Source organism: Vulpes lagopus, chromosome 7 (genome assembly GCF_018345385.1).
Source record: "Vulpes lagopus strain Blue_001 chromosome 7, ASM1834538v1, whole genome shotgun sequence".
NCBI lineage: Eukaryota > Metazoa > Chordata > Mammalia > Carnivora > Canidae > Vulpes > Vulpes lagopus.
Window position 1 is genome coordinate 25,471,590 of NC_054830.1, and position 18,680 is coordinate 25,490,269.

The 18,680-nt window shown below is 40.1% G+C and overlaps 1 protein-coding gene across 39 annotated transcripts in view; it reads left to right on the forward strand.

The window, feature by feature from the left end:
• Positions 1-6,962: 6,962 nt before the first annotated feature.
• Positions 6,963-18,680, forward strand: part of LOC121494774 (sarcolemma associated protein) — a 144,085-nt gene continuing 132,367 nt past the window's right edge. For all 39 annotated transcript variants that reach the window (XM_041761642.1, XM_041761640.1, XM_041761658.1 and 36 more), the window contains exon 1: positions 6,963-7,171. In XM_041761642.1, coding sequence (XP_041617576.1) covers positions 6,974-7,171 — 198 coding nt within the window. In that variant the 5' untranslated portion in view covers positions 6,963-6,973. The remainder of the gene's footprint in view (positions 7,172-18,680) is intronic.

Here is an 18,680-nt window from a genome sequence, read left to right on the forward strand (position 1 = left end):
GAACATTTCAAGTAATCAAAAGTGGACTTACACAAGATTGACAAAATAAACATAATTTCTTCCCTTCCTTCTACTACCTATAGGCATTTTGCTATTGATTTAAAGTATCACTTTTAGGTATAAGGCTCCTAGTGTTGAATTTCCCATTTCTCTCTTTAAAAAAAAATATTTTATTTATTCTAGAGAGAAATAAAGAGTTGGGGGGGGGGTGAGGGCAGAAGGAGAGGGAGAGAGAGAATCCTAAGCAGATTCCCCGCTGAGTACAGAGCCCGAGATGGAACTCAATTCCAGGACCTCAGGATCATGACTTGAGCCAAAATCGAGTCAGATGCTTAACTTACTGAGCCACACAAGTACCCCTGATTTTCCCATTTCTAGTAAATTATATGGTACTTTCTTTTAATGGTGCAAGGGGTAGAATGAGAGGGAAAGAGAGAATCTTAAGCAGGCTCCACCCCCAGCACAGAGCCTGATGGTACTTTTAAAAGGGCATTCCAGGGGCGCCAGAGTGGCTCAGTGAGTTAAGTGTCCAAGTCAATTTTGGCTCAGGTTATGGTCTCAGGGTAGTGAGACAGAGCCCCACGTGGGTCTCCATGTCTAGTGTGGGATCCTCCCTCTACCTCTGCCTCTCTACCCCCACTCTTGCGCTTGCGCTCTCTCTCTCCCTAAAAAAAAGGGGGGGGGACATGCGTTGTGTGGCTTAGAAAAATATCTAGAAGGATATAGTTAACTGTTAATAGTAGTTGGCTCTAGACTGAGGATTTGTGATGAAGCTAGAGAGGACTTTTATTTTCCTTGCTTTGCTTATCTGAATATATGCAATGAATATGTATTGTTATATCCAGCCAAAAAATCAGTAAAGATATTTTTAAAAAGAAAAAAACCCCAGCATGTACTTTACATTTAGCATGCTGATTTACGATCATTTAATCTTTTTGAGCCTCATTTCCCCTATTTATAAAATGGGATTAATACCACACAAAGATGTCATGAGAAAAATTCCTTATTACATGGTAAATACACATTCAATGAAAGTCCCTTTTCTGAGCCGCAGGTTCCTTGCCTGCAAAATTAAGGAGCTGGATAAGTTGTCTATGGTCCTTTTGAGAATTAATATTCTAATTCCTCTATTTATATTCACAGAAAAGGATATTAAAAGAAAAATAAATGTCTTTACTTGTCTTTAGGTAATTACTTTTCTTCTATTTCCTGAAGAACCAGGAAACTAAAAACAGATGAGCAGTACCTCTGGAATGTCTGGCCACTCCACCCTGGGCACCTGGGAAATGACAGGGTATTTCCACTCATTAACATCTCCCTAATGAGGAAAGTATTCCTTATTGAAAAGAGGATGAAACCTTAGTTTTAATAAGCCATTATATGCTATAAAAAGTATTACATACTCTCAATTTTAATTTTTGACTACTCTAGGCCTCCTCTTTAATTAGTTTGCCTACCCATATTTGTAATCCAGATACTCTGCTTAAGCAGTTATGCAAATTTTCCATAATTCATTATATCATGTGTCATTGGTTAAAGTCTAATTAGGTCATTATCACTGGGGGGGGGCTTGTATATTAAGTGAGTTTACAGAGCTGTCTCCTACAGGTCTGAAATGCTAATAATGGCCTGTCTTTCATGGTACCAGGGTAATAATTTTACAATTCTCTCTTTGCTTTTCTAAGATTGAAAATTAGCATGGATCATAACTAAAAAGATAAAAAATTTTTAAAAGGAGAGAAAGCTACAATATTGGAAAATACTACCATTCCAAAGTTCTCAAGATGTGACATACACATATATTTTATGTAGGCTCCATGCCCAGTGTAGGGCTTGAACTCACAACCCTGAGATCAAGAGTCGCATGCTCTCCTGACTGAGCCAGCCAGGCACCCCAAAACATGGTATATTTTTTTGTTTAATTAAAATATTGTATGGATACAGAATCAGAAAGCAGAACACCCACATGGCTTAGAATTCAAAATATCTCATGTATGAGATTTCTTAATTTAAGACTTTTCTGTGCCTACCAAATACCAGTGGGTGAAGAATGCCTTCAATGCCATTTTGGCATTTCTAGCACCCTGCATAGCATTGTAAGATTTTTTACCATTCCAGGTTACAGCGATCCCAGTTTTTCTCACAGAAAAAAAAACCCCTATTCTGTTTAGCATTAATTTTTAAGAGATATTGTAGTAGAACTTAACATATGGAGATACTTTTTATTTCTACATTTATAAACAAGTTTCTCCATATATGAACTGGGATAATACAACTTGCTCCTTACTGTATGTGAAAGGCTGGAGAAATTCTTACTGTTAGTAAGAATAAAAAAATAATATTGTTTGAATATACACTATTTTCTAGGCATCAAAGAAAGATGGCATTTTGTCTTGCATTATCTTACTTAATCCTACATAATCCTACACAACTCTGTGAGACATTATCTACTTTTTTCAAATAAGAAAACATACTTAGAGAAGCTAAATAATTTACGGTTTATAGTGCTGGTAAATGGTGATACAAGGTCTGATTCTGAAACCTTGATTTTCATTAATCTACTCTGACCTAGGAGAGAGATGAAAATGTTCTGAAGTTGGTTGTTTGTCTTCAAGTCCTTCAGCAATTGAAACCCACTTCTGTTTGCTTCTCCTTGACCAACTCCTTCCCCTTATGCTTCAGTAATAAAGGCCCACTTGTAATTCCCATAAAGTCCTGTTCTCTCAAGTTTCTAGGTCTTTGTTTATGATGTATTCTTGGCCTAAAATTTCATTATCCCACTACTACCAGAGTAGCTGCCCTACTCCTACTCATTTTTCAAGTCTCAGTTTAAACTCCTCCACAATGTTATATGGTCAATTAATCTTCGACAAAGGGAGTGAGAATATGCAATGGGAAAAAAGTCTCTTCAACAAATGATGTTGGGAAAACTGGACAGCCACATGCAAAAGAATGAAATTAGACCACTCTCTTACACCATAAAAACAAAACAAAACAAAACCTTGAAATGGATTAAGGACCTACATGTGAGACTTGAACCCAAAAAATCCTAGAAGAAAGAGTAGGCGGTAATTTCTGTGACAGCAGCCATAGCAACATTTTTCCAGGTATGTCCCCTGAGGCAGGTAGACAAAAGCAAGCATAAACTATTGGGATCACATCAAAATAAAAAGCTTCTGCACAGCAAAGGAAATAATCAACAAAACTAAAAGACAACCTACTGAATGAAGATTAGTATTTAAAATACATAAAGAATTTACACAACTCAACAGCACAAAAACAAAGAATCCAATTTAAAAATGGGCAGAAGACATGAACATTTCTACAAAGACATACAGATGGCCGACAGACATGGAAAGATGCTTACCATCACTCACCATCAAGGAAATACAAATCAAAACCACAATGAAATAACACCTCACACTTGTCAGAATGGCTTAAACAAAAAACACAAGAAACAAGTGTTGGTGAGGCTGAGGAGAAAAAGGAACCCTCGTACACTATTGATAGGAATGCAAACTGGTGCAGCTATTACGGAAAACAGAACGGGTATTCCTTAAAAAATTAAAATAGAATTATTCTACAATCCAGTAATTGTACTACTGGATAAATACCAGTAGTATTTACGCAAAAGGGAGGAGAGTGGGGGATGGGTGAAATAAGTGAAAGGGATTAAGACTACACTTAGCTTCACAAGCACTGAGTAACATATCGAATTATTGAATCACTATATTGTACACCTGAAACTAAAACAACACCGTATGTAAACTATACTGGAATTAAAACTTAAAAAACAAACTACTCTGCCATGTTCCCATTACTCTTGATATACTATGACAGCAAGTATTTTACTATGTCATCACCTAAATTGTGAGCAGCTTGAGGGAGTCACAGTTTTTTTCACTGTTGTAGGGCTTTTCAAAGTAGCTGTTTTCCAGTCCGCGTCCAATTAAATATTTACGGCATGAACAAATGAAAGTAGGCACAAATAACATAAATTCATGCACAGAACTCATTAGGGATTTGTGGAGGGACCTTTATTACTTTATTCTACATAAGCCTAAAAGTTGCCAGAAATGAAAACTTTTCATCTTCTTATATTAAAACTTTTCAACATAGCTTTATTTATTTATTTATTTATTTATTTATTTATTTATTTATTTATTTATTTCCCAGAGTAAAGAACCTGGAACACAGTAGTAGTTCAATACCTATTTGCTGAACTAGTGGAGTCCTAGCAAAGTACACAAATACACAGGGTCTCTATACTTTATAATCGAATGCATATTCTTTTCTCCAGACTCACTTTGTGCCATCCCTACTTTATCCTGTGATGAGTTACAGTATGTAATTTTCATTCATGCATCGAATATTTATTGTCACTAATTATGTGCCAAGCATATGGGCCCACCGTTTCAAATAGCTTTGTTCCTTTCTCGCTAGTCTCTCTTCCTGGAAATTTAAGAAGCTCTTCAGCAAATACTGCATTTACCGTGGTTCTCCTACCTTCCTTCAGTTCAGTTACCTCCCCCAGAAGGCCATCCCTGTGACACCTCTAGTACTCAGCGCTTGCTTCCATCTTAGCCCTCAATACATCAGAGTGAAACGACCTGGGTCTATGTTTGTCCCCTCCCCCCATCCCCATCCTACAAAACCCGAGGTGTGGTTTCAGGGATTGAGGTTTTTGTTCACTTGTGTCCCCGGGGCCCAACACACAACTTTAGAACAGATGAGAAACGGCCCAAACCCTAGATCCCACAATAACAAGTGAGTTACACACTATCTCCAAGTTATATAGATGAAAAGGGTTTTAGCAAAGTTTCAGAAAAGCCCAAGGTCACACAGTGGTAGAGCCTGTTGTCAGAGCAATTTGAAGAATGAAGCCACCCTTGGTTCATAAATGAATAAAACTCCTTCCCACCATATCTTTTCTTGAAAAGTTTTCCTTTAGACCTCTGGAAGTAACACGATTTTAAACTTTCTGAACTCACACTCTTTCCGGGGTAGAATATGCTTTGGAGTCCTTGGGGGTCCGTGACAGGTCCCAAGAGAAGAAGGGTCATTCGAAATGGAATGCGGGGACTAGGTTTCTCTCTGAGGAGGATTCACAGAAGACTAATTTTTGATGCACAAATCCTGAGACTTGTGGGAATTTGGGCACACCTAAGGCGGCGGTACGGGACTGTGTTGCCCACAGCTAAGATGACTGCAAATGAACATCTCCTTCGGATGGGTCTGCTCTCTTCGTTCATGGGTATTTTCACTGAGAAGTATAGTGAATACAATTCAGCAAAAGTTGGGGTCTTCTAGCCGAGGTGGTAACGTAGGAAGCTGGCACGTTTTGCTCGGAAATCCTTCAACAGGTCAACTTTTCCCTTGCCCTTAACAAAAATGGCCGTAAGGGTTGTCCCCAGGGTCTGAAGCTCCCAGCCCTTAACTAACATGGCGTCCTCAGGCGCGTTAAAAATGAGCTTGCCCTCTCTTCTGCCCTTGACCATCATGGCCTCCGTGGCGTCGAACACGTGACGACCCCGGACTACGGCGCGGGAGAGGGGGTAGGAGGGCCCTTGAAGGGTGCGCGTTCCCGTGGCGGTGCACCGGGTAGGTTTCAGTCAGAGTCACTATGGCGGCCGGCGCTGGCAAGGTAAGCTGAGGCGGCGGCGGCGGCCGGGGAGGCTGGACCCGTCGTGGCGTCCGGGCCTTAAATCCCCGCAGCTTGTCCGCGGAGAGGTCGGCCGAGGTCGTGGCCCATCACAGGAACTGGCGGGGGAGCGGGGGGCGCGGGTGGAAGGGGGTGCGGGCTGAGGCGGGCGGGCACCGGCGCCTGACGGCCGTTTGTTTTGATGTTTTCCCCACCAGGTCGGAAAGTTTCCTGCCTTGTCGGGCACAGCCTGAGCCTGCCCCACCGGCCGCGAGTGGCGGAGGCTGCGGCGGACCCAGCCCGGGGCCTCCAGGCCTCTCCCCCAATCTCCGGGCCAGCCTCCCTCCCCCACCTTCTCGTCCGCTGGGAGCCGTGGCCGCCGTCCCTGAGATGCGACCCTCGCGGGGGCAACCCTGAGACAAGGCGGCCGGTGTGCTGAGCCACAGCCCGGAGCCCAGGCGTCCAGGCACCAACTTCCTGCGGGCCGAGACCCCCGAGCCTCCCCGGGCGTGCGCCTCGCCCGCTCCGCACCGGCCTGCCCAGCCGGATCCCCGCCCTGGGCGCGGGGACGCCCGCCAGGTGCCCGGGAGTCCCGACTCGGCCGCTGCCCGCGCCTTTGCCTGTCCCCGCGCCGCGCGCCGAGGACCCCAGCCGCCGCCGTCTCGGCTCGTGCCGGGGACCCCGTGCCAGCTCCCGGGCGGCCTCCGCGCGGCAGGAGCAATGCAGACTGTCCCGCTGGCGGTCTAGACCCCCTCGCCGCCCCCCTCGCCCCTGCCCTTCCACTCCCGAGGCCCTTGAAGACGGGCGGTGGCTGCCCAGAGGTGCTCGGCGACACCTTCCTTCGCCCCGAAAGGACCTTCCTGGCCGCACGGAACCGACCGTTCCTTCATGCTGCAGTGCTGCAACATTTCCGCCACCGAGGGGGAAAAGCGGCCGAGATCCCAAACAAAACACAAGAACTGGCGTGTGACTCATCCGCTTGGATACCTCCAATCCCCAAACTGTCTTCCAGGAGTTTTCTTGGCCGAGGCTGTCTGATGTTCGAGCCTTCTCTTCCCAGGGAAGAAGATGGACTGAAAGCTGCCCGTTGGGGACTTTGTGCGATCAGGGCGCTGCTGAGTTTTGAAGGAGGTGATGGGGCTTGCGCCGGCTTGTCTTCCCACTCAAGTGAAGAGTCGTTGATGTTCCACTGGTTATGCTTAGACAATGCGCAGTTTGTTTTAATTTAAAATTTTGGGGGGGATAGGAAGATAGGCTTGTGAAGGGCAGTCCGGATCCGGTGGAACTCCTCTTTGTCCTCTGGTAGGAGAGACACCCCCCAGTCTGTCCTCGATGCCGTCAGCCTTGGCCATCTTCACTTGCCGCCCGAACTCGCACCCGTTTCAGGAGCGCCATGTCTATCTGGACGAGCCTATTAAAATCGGCCGCTCCGTGGCCCGCTGTCGACCGGCGCAGAATAATGCTACCTTTGATTGCAAAGTGCTGTCAAGGAACCATGCTCTCGTCTGGTTTGATCACAAGACGGGCAAGGTAATGTCACCGTATTATCTAACAGTCTTTCCTTTTCGTTTCCCTTTGCTCCTTTTGCATAATGTATGCAGAATCCCAGCGTTTGCACCCAAGCGAGACTTTTCAGCAAGGCCGTGGAACCAACTTTGTGTGTGTCTAGTTCTACTGGAAGTTTAGTTGAGGTGGTTGAATGGAAAACAGAGAAGGTATTGTAATTAAATGCCTGGGGAGGGCGATGGCATCTTGATAATGTGGTCCTTCCCAGCGAAATCCCAAACCCTAATTCATTTCGGGAGGGCGGGGGGGGGGGAACTAGATAGTGAAACTTGGCTTCTCGCTTCCAGTCTTTTTAGAAAGGTGAATTTGCCGTTCAGGGCTTGAGTAAGCAAGCAGCAGTTCCCAAAGCAATGCAGGGAATCTATGGTCAGTGTTACACTGAGGCTCAGGTGTCTCAGTGGTGAGATGTAGTTAACACAGCTTTTAGTTGAGTCCAGATTGGGGTCTTTCTAGGAAGGACAGATGTTTGTATAAACTTACATTTTTGACAGATTTGATACGTATTTACCCACGAAGGAGTAATTTGCAATTTTCAAAGCCAATTTCATTAAGCATAAACAACTGTAACTTTACATTTTCAGAGTTTTGTTTGCAGCTTGAGTGAACAGACATATTGCTTTTGAAAATCACTTTTTGGCGTTCCCTGCAAGAACTTATTAAAAATACTTAATGCATACTTACAGAGGTGATACTTAAAAATCAGTGTTAGGAAATTAATTTATTTTCTAAGGTTATATCCAATTGTATCAAATACTGCATTACCTAGATGGGATAGGATGAATTTAATGCTCTTTAAGTGTGACCCTTTTGCATTTTTGTGTTGGCACCCTAATTTCCTTACTTGTAGGTGCTTATATTTTAAGAATAGAAGAAAACAAATAAGTCCCTTTCAATTTTAAGAACTTTTTATGTGTGTGGAGAATATACTAAAAAAACTCATTTTTGTGCTTTTACCTCGGGTTTTAGTTGAACTACTGAATCAGTTCCAACTTTAGAGTAAGTTATGTAAGACTAATAGGAATACCTTGGGTTTCACCTCCTGAATTTTCCCTCCCTCTTTGAGTTAAATGATTATGTCTTTTTTAAAAAGAAGAATTTAAGTTTTCAGTGGTAGTATTTTGAAATGAAAGAGACCTGAGCCTCAGAAAAAAAGAGAGAAAGGAATACTTCTGTTGCTACTGAATTAAGGAATTATTATATAAATCATTTTTCAGGAAAGGAGGAAAAGATTGTGCTTGCATAATACCTATGCTCTACTCTGTGTAGGATGAGAACTGAAAAATATGTTAATTTTTCTGTATAACACCAGATGTTCACTTACCTATGGAACAGACTCTTTTTTTTTTTTTTCCTCCCTGGAAACTAGAGTTTGGGTGTCTGAAAGACTTCATAGATTACCCATAATCATTTAAAATGAGTATTCATAGAACCCATCTTTCCAGCTATTAAATTCAAACATCAATTAACTGCTAGTGCCTTAACTCAACCAGCTTTTTCTTGTCTAAGCAAAGGTCCAACTTAATCAAATAATAGGTTTGCTTAAAGTACATAATCTGCAAATGCACCTGCTTTACTTTGGTACATTACTCAAAGGAGACTTAGATATTTTCTATTACTTATTTAAAAAATAGTGATTACGTGAACAGTGCTTTTCATGGCTATACCAAAACCCCCACAGTAGGTTATTTTGAGATGACTAAGGCTAGATCCATATTGAGTATTGTATAAATTGAGATGATATGTTAAAAAAATTTTTTTTTAAAGATTGTATTTATTTATTCATGAGAGACACAGAGAAATAGAGAGGCAGAGACACAGGCAGAGGGAGAAGAAGGCTCCCTATAGGGAGCCTGACATGGGACTTGATCCCAGGTCTCCAGGATCAGACCCTGGGCTGAAGGCGGTGCTAAACCGCTGGGCCCACCGGAACTACCCACATGTTAAAATTTTGAATGTAATTTGTAATTAGAAAAACTTATCTTTAAAAGATACACAGCTTATTTCCACCATTTTCACTTTTTATTCTGCTCTAGCTAAAAACAGGATATGAGACCATTACTTTAGGTGTAAATATAATTATTGATTATTGTACAACCTAATTTGTTAAAACAACCTATCAGGTTTTGCCATGTGATTGAATTGTTTTAGGAATTATTTAAAATTTAGATTTGAACAGACAGGTTTTTATTGAGCACCTATTATGTGCCAGATATCCTGAGGTACACAATTCCAAAGAAAACCCTCAGTTTGATCAAATATCACTTACTGTTTTTTATGTGTGAAATTTCCAGTTTGAGGATTTCTGCTATAATTGTCTCATGACAAATAAGTCATTGAGCCTAATATATATTCCCAGCAAATTCCTTTATACAACACCAGAATCCCCACCTATAAGCATCACCTCAGGCAAGTTTTTATTTTTCAAACATCTCTAAGCCTTAGTTTTCTTTTCTGGGAGTAATAGTGGTACCTACTATTGTTTTGAGGATTGAGATAATCATGTAAATTACTTAGCACCCTTTTCGTGGCCCTTATTAAGGGCTTAATACTAGGAGGGCGTTTGAGGTGGTAGGAAGAGGGATTCATCTAGGCAGCTCTTTGCAATTTGCTCTAGTGCTGTGGAGTCTTAGGAAGGTAATGAGAATTGTTTTTCTTTCTTAAGAAAGAAAGTTTTTCTTTTTGTATGTGATGGCATATGTAGAAGTAATCTTTTAAATTGAAACATATGAAGTTGAGAACTTTGTTCAAATTGACACTTTCCCTGGGAGGTGGAAAATTGGAGTAATCTACCTTTCTGATGACTTTTACCTAGTGGTTTTTGCATTCTGCACTGGCCATTGTAGGAGACGCATTAAAAGTTGGAAGAAGTAATAGATGCTGAAACTTTCTGATTATTCAAGGAATACATATTCATTGCAGAAAAGCTGCAAAACATAGACACATGGAAATCTAGGGCACATTTTTTGGTGCTAAGTTTGTGGAATGTGTTATGGTACTGAAAACCTGCAGGTTGGAGGGTGACCGTTTTGCCACAAAGTGGAACTTAATAAGCTTTCCTAAATCATCTGCTCAGGGGTGTAGGAGTCCATTATTGCCCTGCTTGAATGCTGCCTCTCTGTATCATTCTTCACTTCTTTTGGGAGGTCAAAATTAGATGGCAGATAGTAGAATAGTTATTAGTCCTTTTGTTGACCAAGGTACCACTGAACAAGCAAATCTACCTGTATGGTGGTTACATAGAAGGTATAGTGAGTAGACTGCCTTCTTCTGATGGTCCCACCTGACTCGAGGCTTTGTAGGCACATAATAATCTAGTGCTTGATACAGTAGTCCATTTCCACTCTCGTTATAGTTTACATAGTAATTAGTAATACGTGGTAGTAGTATTCTACTTTTAGCTTCACATTTTTACTTAAATTCAAAACATATTTTTGAGCACCTGTTCTATCATGATCTGTTTTGGTGGAGGGCACAGTGGTGAGAGGGAAGAAAACAACAAGAATTGGTTAAAAATTGTTATTCCTTCTTTCTGGGAGCTAGTGTTTTGGATACAGAGGGGGACTGTACCCCTTAAGAACAGTTGATTGAGATAAAATAGTATTAAATAAGTTTAAATGGCAAGAGCGGTGGTGTTTGAATTAGACTTTTTTTTGTTTTGTTTTTTAGATTTTTAAAATTTATTTATGATAGAGAGAGAGAGAGAGAGAGGCAGAGACATAGGCAGAGAGAGAAGCAGGCTCCATGCAGGGAGCCCGACGTGGGATTTGATCCCGGGTCTCCAGGATCACGCCCTGGGCCAAAGGCACGCGCTAAACTGCTGCACCACCCAGGGATCCTGAATTAGACTTTTTAATAGGGGTGGATAGGTACATGTTAAGAAAAGGTGTCTTTTGGGGGTGGATTTTGTGTGTTTTGAACGGATGAGAGTAGAATAAAACAGACCAAAGCAGGTAGTTTTGAAGGAGTTTGACATCTTCCAGTCACTGATGAAATTGATTTTGTTGGCCTGGAGAGTCTTTTTTTGGAGAGTAGCTATATGTGAACATCCATTCTGTATGACGTTTTTATGTTTGTATCTCTTTTTTATAAGTTGTCAGACCCTGGAAGAGAGAGTGTCTGCCTTATATGTCTGTTTTTTATTACTCTGCGTAAAGTAGATGCCGAATAGCTGAAGCTGAGGAGATTATTGTGGAGTGCCTTGATTACCAAGCTAAGGGCATGGACCCATGTACTATGGAAGGCCAGGGAAAGTTCTGTGCAGAGCACTGACATAACAGAACCATCATTTTAGAGTGATACAACAACAGTATGTAGGAAGGCCTGGAGCAAGAGCAAATGGGTAACGGCTTAATTAATACTTGTTGTGTGCTGTGTACAGTGCCCAGTTCTAAATGCTTTACATGTTAACTTAATTAATCCTTAAATAACCATTTAAGATAGGTACTTATTTTTCCCATATTAACCCATGAGGAAATTAAGGCCCAGACAGATTAGATTAGATAATTTGCCCCAGTTCACATAGCTAATAAATGGTGGAATTGGGATTATAATGTCCGAATTCCGACTCTTGACTCGAGAGTCTCGAACTCAAGCTCTTAACTGCTCTTCTACTTTAAGGCTTTGTAACAACAGTTTAGATATGATGTCGTTTTGTCAGGGCATTGACCATATTCACACTGGTAATAAAAATGAATAAATGCCAGAAAGCGAAAAAAGACAAGTATATTATTAACGTGCCCATTAGGACTTCAGCAAAAAGAGAGATTCTGTAGGTATTGGAGATTTTAGGGATGATTCATGGATAGGAAACAATTTAAGCTAGACCTTAGCATTTTTAAAATAAGGTGGATGTAAGTAGAGTTAGGGGAATGAGTTTTGGGTGGGAAGAAGTGCTGAAGTAAAGGCATGAAAGCAGGAATGATATGTCACATTGCAAGGAAGTCATTGCAAAGGAAGAGTCTTCAGAATTTGACGATCAAGATAGTTTTTTTCTTCTTCCCCGTATCTGAACATGACAGCAGAGATCCTGGCCTCAGCTTTTGGGAGAAGAGCACATCATTGATTTTATTTATTTGTGTATTGTTTTACCAAATTTTGTTGTTGATAGAAGTAAATGTCATTAATAGGTGCTGGTTTTTGTGAGAAAGTAATATAATTGACAGATGTTATGTTTAAGGCATATTGATGTAAACATGTTTAGAAGGCCAAGTTGTATATCCAAAGCACAGCTTTACTTTATACTTTTCACAATAGTGGAAAATTGATGAAGTATTTTATCTATGCAAGTTAAAAATGTGGATGATGTATATACTGTGGATGATGTATATACTTGAAACCTTATTCCTCCCTGCTTAGATACTTGATTTTTCATCTTAGGTTGAATGTACTCTTTGCCTTCTCAGGCTCCTATTTGGTTTTCTCAAGTGGTATTTATGTTAGAGCTTAGTATCTATTCCATAAATAGGAGAGTGTCTGTCATTTAGACTTTTAAATGAAAAGATTGTGAGATTGGTTCTTAATGTATGTCAGTTACTTGAATCAAGAAAAATGATGGCATTTGTTAGCTGTGGAAATGTTCTAAGGACTCTCCTCCCTATGCTTCTCTCATTGCTACTTCAAGTGAAGGAACAGTTTACATGTCTGCCCAAAAATCTTGGGTTTTGTCCTATTAATTTTTTTTTGTCCTATTAATTTTTAACATGATGTACAAACCCCTTCAAAATCTGTCTCTCGTTTCCTTTTTTCCAGCTCCATCTTCTATTAATCTTTCTTTCCCTTTGCCCCAAACTGTGCAGTAGCTGTGTGACAGTACTCTCTGTTCCTAGAACAAGTGCCTTTTTTGCTGTTTTGTCTTCCAGAATGACCTTTCCCCTTCATCCCTTGAGGCCCAGTTCCAATGTGAAACCTTCCGTAACTCCCACTAAGAAATTAATTGCTTCTTCCTTTATACTCCCATAGAACTTTGTATATAATTTCATTATGGGACACAACAAAATAACTATAATGCAAATGTGCTATTGCCTTGCCAGATGTGAGCTCTTGAGAACAAGAGAATAGGCACTACATAAATGTTTGAATGAGTGAAACATGAACAATGGAGCGGTCTGTACTTCTACAAACCCTGAGGAGGGTCAAAGAGCAGAAGGTCATTTGAGTTAGTCCTTAATTTGAGATCATGGACTCAATTACCAATAGGTAGTCTTTGTAAAAATCATTACTTACTGAGAATTTGCAGTGTGCATGACAGTTTGCTAAGCATTTTGGGACCATAGATAATCTTGTGTTTGGTGATATTAATTTTGAACTATTACATATATATCCATTCTCACACAAAATAATATTTTTAAGGGTTTTATAGTCAGAGTACTTTCTTATTTCACTTTATCTGTATAGCACTCTTAGAGGTAAGCAAAGCAGCTACAGGCTGGATACCTTTTATCCAAAAGGGGTTGGATATTTAGAGGTTATTTGTACAAGGTCACCTATTAGTAACTATGGGAGTTGGGACCAAAATCTGGATTTTCCCCCCTTGAAATGAATAGACATTTATTCTAAGCTGTTTTATTATGGACTGAGCAGTTACTGTAATGAAAATCTGTCTTTTGCTCTCTTGAAAGATAATCTAAGCTATTATTTTCTGGGTGCATAACTAAAATGCTTGTCATATGACAGACTTCCAAAGACTGCAAGAACCTGAGTTAATTATTTCTCTGAGTCAGCTTTCATTTTTTAAACATACCTCTAATACTTTCAGCAATAGATATATTTTTTCTTAACCTTCATTCAGGCAAGTGATTCAGATTTGGCTGTTTATGCAAATGAATTAAACAGCCTTGGAAAAACTTGCCTCTCATGTAAATTTTTTAGTCTTTTTTTTTCTTTTTTTAAAGGTTTTATTTATTTATTTGAGAGACAGAGAGGGAAAGGGAAAGCATGAGCAGAGGTAGAAGCAGGCTCCCCGCTGAGCAGGGAGCCTGATGTGTGGCTTGATCCCAGGACCCCGGGATCATGACCTGAGCCGAACACCCAATGAACTGAGCCACCGAAGCACCCTGGATCATAATTTAAAATGTACTTTTTAGCTGATAATAACAAGTGAATTGTGGTAAGCTTATCTGAAATATGTTAATGTGCTTTGAGTTTTGACCAGCTTCCAAACTGCTGTAAATTATCTCATTTAATCCTTACAACAAACTTTTGAAGTAGATAGTGTTATTGTCCTGTTTATAGATGAGAAGACTGAGATTCAGAGAGGTGAAGGAATTACAGGAAACAAAGATAGTGGTGGAGTCAGGATTCAAATTCTAGTCATCTGATTGCAGAATGCACACTTCTGACACTTTGCTGTTTGCTACCTCAGCACTCTTAGTCATTAATCACATCACTAACCTGTTAGTGAGAAATAGATCAGAAGAAAAAATGCATTGAGATAAAAACTTTATTGTTTATTAACTCTTTTTTTTTTTTTTTTTAATTTATGATAGTTACAGAGAGAGAGAGAGAGGCAGAGACACAGGCAGAGGGAGAAGCAGGCTCCATGCACTGGGAGCCCGATGTGGGATTCGATCCCGGGTCTCCAGGATCGCGCCCTGGGCCAAAGGCAGGCGCCAATCCGCTGCGCCACCCAGGGATCCCTTTTTTTTTTTTTTTGAAGATTTTGTTTGTTCATGAGAGACACAGAGAGAGGCAGAGACATAGGAAAAGGGAGAAGCAGTCTCCCTTTGGGGAGCCCGATGTGGGATACAGTCCCAGGACCCCAGGATCATGCCCTGAGCCGAAGGCAGATGCTCAAACACTGAGCCACCCAGGTGCCCAATTGTTTATTAACTCTTAAATATTTTGGTAGTGAATCAGTTTATAGTTTAATTTGTTTATATTTTTAATTTTTTAAATATTTATTCATGAGAGATACACAGAGAGAGGCAGAGAGACAGGCAGAGGGAGAAGTAGGCTTCCTGTGGGAAGCCTGATGCTGGACTCCATCCCAGGACTCTGGGATCACGACCTGAGCCAAAGGCAGATGCTCAGCCAGTGTGCCACCCAGGTGTCCCTCAGTTTAGAGTTTTAATTGAATATTAGTTCTTCAAACAGTATTTATTAGTCACTTAACATTTTATAGTTGAATAAAAACAACTCTTTACATGAAAAGATATTGGAGTCAGATGCTGTAGTATATGAAAAAAGATACATATTTTTTCTGTTGGATAGTTTCTAAGTTTAGTATTTTTGGAGGTTGTGTTTTAAATAGAATGTGTATATAAATATATACGTACATATGACCCCCCAATATGTAAATCTAATGTAGAAAAAATGACTACATTTTGGTTTTTAATGGTTTATTGAAACACTAACTAACTATAGGGGCGCCTGAGTGGGACAGTTGGTTGAGCATCTGCCTTTGGCTCAGGTCATGATCCTGAGGTCTTGGGATCAAGCCCCATGTCGGGCTCTCTGCTCAGTGGGGAGCCTGCTTCTCCCTCTCCCTGTGCCTGCCGCTCCCCCTGCCTGTGCTTTCTCTCTCTTTGTCAAATAAATGGATAAAATTAAAAAAAAAAAAGAAATACTGTATTATTAGATGCTAGTTATGAAATTGCTTTCATTTTTTTTTAAAGATTTTATTTATTTATTTATTTATTTGAGAGAGAGAGATAGAGAGAGAGAGAACATAAGCAGGATGAGGGGTAGAGGGAGAAGCAGACTCCCTGCTGAGCAGGGAACTCAATTCTGCGCTGGTTCCCAGGACTCCAGGATCATGACCTGAGCCAAAGGCAGATGCTTAACCCACTGAGCCACCTGGTGCCCCTAAAGTTCCTTTCATTTAAAAAATTCAGGGATAGAAAATAAGGTCATGCTGTATGTTACCAGTATAGCTATGGTAGTTATGCTTGTAAAAGAAACTTTGTAGTTCTGAATTTTTTCAGTTTGCTTGGTGAAAAGGAATGTTACAGAGTTACTGTATAACCCAGCTGTTCTACTCTTAGATATATACTCAAGAGAAATGAAAGCATATGTCCATACAGAAACTAATATGAATGTTCAAGTAGCATTATTCATAAAAATAAAAAAAGGTGGAAAAAAAGCACATTTGTCATCAAATTGGATGACAAATTTGTCATCCATTCAGCTGATGAATGGATAAATAAAATGTGGTATAACATATAATGGAATATTATTCAGTAATAAAAAGGAATTAAATACTTAAACATACTAGAGCACGGATGGACCTTGAAAACACTATGCAAAGTGAAGGAGGCCAGACAAAAAAGGCTGTATGTTGTATAATTCTGTTTGTATGAAATGTGTAGGATGGGCAGATCCGTTCAGAGAAAGTAGATTTGTGGCTTCCACGGTTTGTGAGTAACAGGGAGTATGTTGGTTAATTTTATATGTCATTTGGCTAGGCCATAGTAGTCAGTTTTTGGTTAAATGCCAGTCTAGATGTTGCTCTGAAGGTATTTTTAAAATGTGATTAACATTTAAATCAGTAGACATTGAATAAAACAGATTACCCTTCAGAATGTGGGTGGGCCTCATTCAGTTAGTTGAAGCCCTTAAGAGAAAAAACAGGTTCCTCTAAAGGAATTTTGCCTTTATAGAGCCATTATACTTAAGACTGCAATAGCAGCTCTTGCCTGTGTCTTTAGCCTGCTGGTCTGCTCTGAAGATTTCAGACCTGACAGTCTACACGGTCACATGAACCAATTCCTAAAAATTAATCTCTCTCTTCTGTATTTATACACACATCCTGTTGGTCCTGTTCCTCTGAAGAACCCTGACTAATATAGGGAGTGACTGGTAAATAGGTATGGGTTTGTTCTTGAGGTCATGAAAATGTTATAAAATTAATTGTGGTGATGGTTGCACCACTCTGAAATATATACTTTAAATCAGTGAATTGTGTGGCGTGTCAATTATATTTCAAAAAAGCTCTTCTTAAAAGAATATTAGATGGAGTAATAGCTTTGTGAAATCAGATTAGAGTGTAGGAAGTAGAATAGTGCATAATAGCTGTTCACATGTGGGTGGGATTAGCAGAGCTGCGTTTGAAGTACCATGTAGCTTAATATTTGTCACTACTTCCTTAGTGTATCTTATTGGTTAAACGTTTGTTCCAAAAAATTTAGTAGTATGTTTCCAGTATTAAAATGTTTGTTAATAGGGACAGTTTTGATATTACTAGGAACCTGTAGTGCCAAGGTCTTAATGTGGGAGTTGGGAAATGGTGGAAAGATACAGTTTAAAAGCCCCAATCTGAATCTGGGAAGTTTAAGATAATGATTTTATTCCCAGTAAATCTTTTTTTTTTTTTTTGGATTGAAATATAGTTAGCATACAATGTTACATTAGTTTCAGGTATACAACATAGCGATCGTACTGCTCTGTGCATTATGTTATGCTCACCACGGGTGTTATTACAGTACCATGGACTATGTTCCTTATGCTGTACCTGTTATCCACATGACTTCTTCATTCTGTAACTGGAAGCCTTTATCTCCCACTCCTCTTTACCCATTTTGCCCATCCCTCCATACTTCTCCTCCCTGACAATCATCAGTTCTCTGTGTTTATAGGTATGCTTCTTTTTGTTTGTTTATTCTTTTTTTTTTTTTTTTTAAGATTCCACAAGTAAGTGGAATCATATAGCATTTGTCCTTCTCTATCTGGCTTATTTCACGTAGCATAATACCCTCTAGGTCCATCCATGTTGTCACAGAAGGCAAAATCTCAATCTTTTTTTATGGCTGAGTAATATTCCACTGTGTGTGTGTGTGTGTACACGTACATATATACACACTACATCTTTATCCATTCATCTGTCATTGGATTTGACACTTGAGTTGCTTCTATATCTTGGCTATTGTAGATAACGCTATAATAAACATAGGGGGCTGTTGCCAATGAATCTTTTGGGTATGCGGACACATAGAGGATAGTAAAATATTAGAATGAATAACGTCTTGACTAGAAGAAAGTATTCACTTAATTTATAGTTGAACTTAAACTGGGACCATTATGCATTCCTACCTTTAACAAGTATCTGAGTATCTCATGCTCACATGAGTAGATATAAAGCTCAGTAGGTAGTACTGAAAAGTAGAATTATAATACAAATAAGTCCAATGATTGACGTATCTGTGAATCATTGTTTCCAAGTAGTTAAGGGAGTGGTGTATTCATTCCTTCCCCCAGGATTGAGGGCAGAAAATATGGAAGGAAGGAAGAGGGCTTCACAGAGAAAGTTGTTTTTAAAAGTGCTTCTATTTGAAGAGTGAGTAGGGTTTTGATAGCTGCATAAAAAAAGAGCAGGACACTCCAGGGGTGCCTGGCTGGCTTAGTTGGTGGAGCATGAAACTTTTGATCTTGGGGTTGTAAGTTAGAGCCCCATGTTGGGTGTAGAGATTACTTAAAAATAAAATCTTAGAAAAAAGGGCAGAGGAGGGAGGGGCAAGGCATTTCAGCCAAGGGAAGAGTA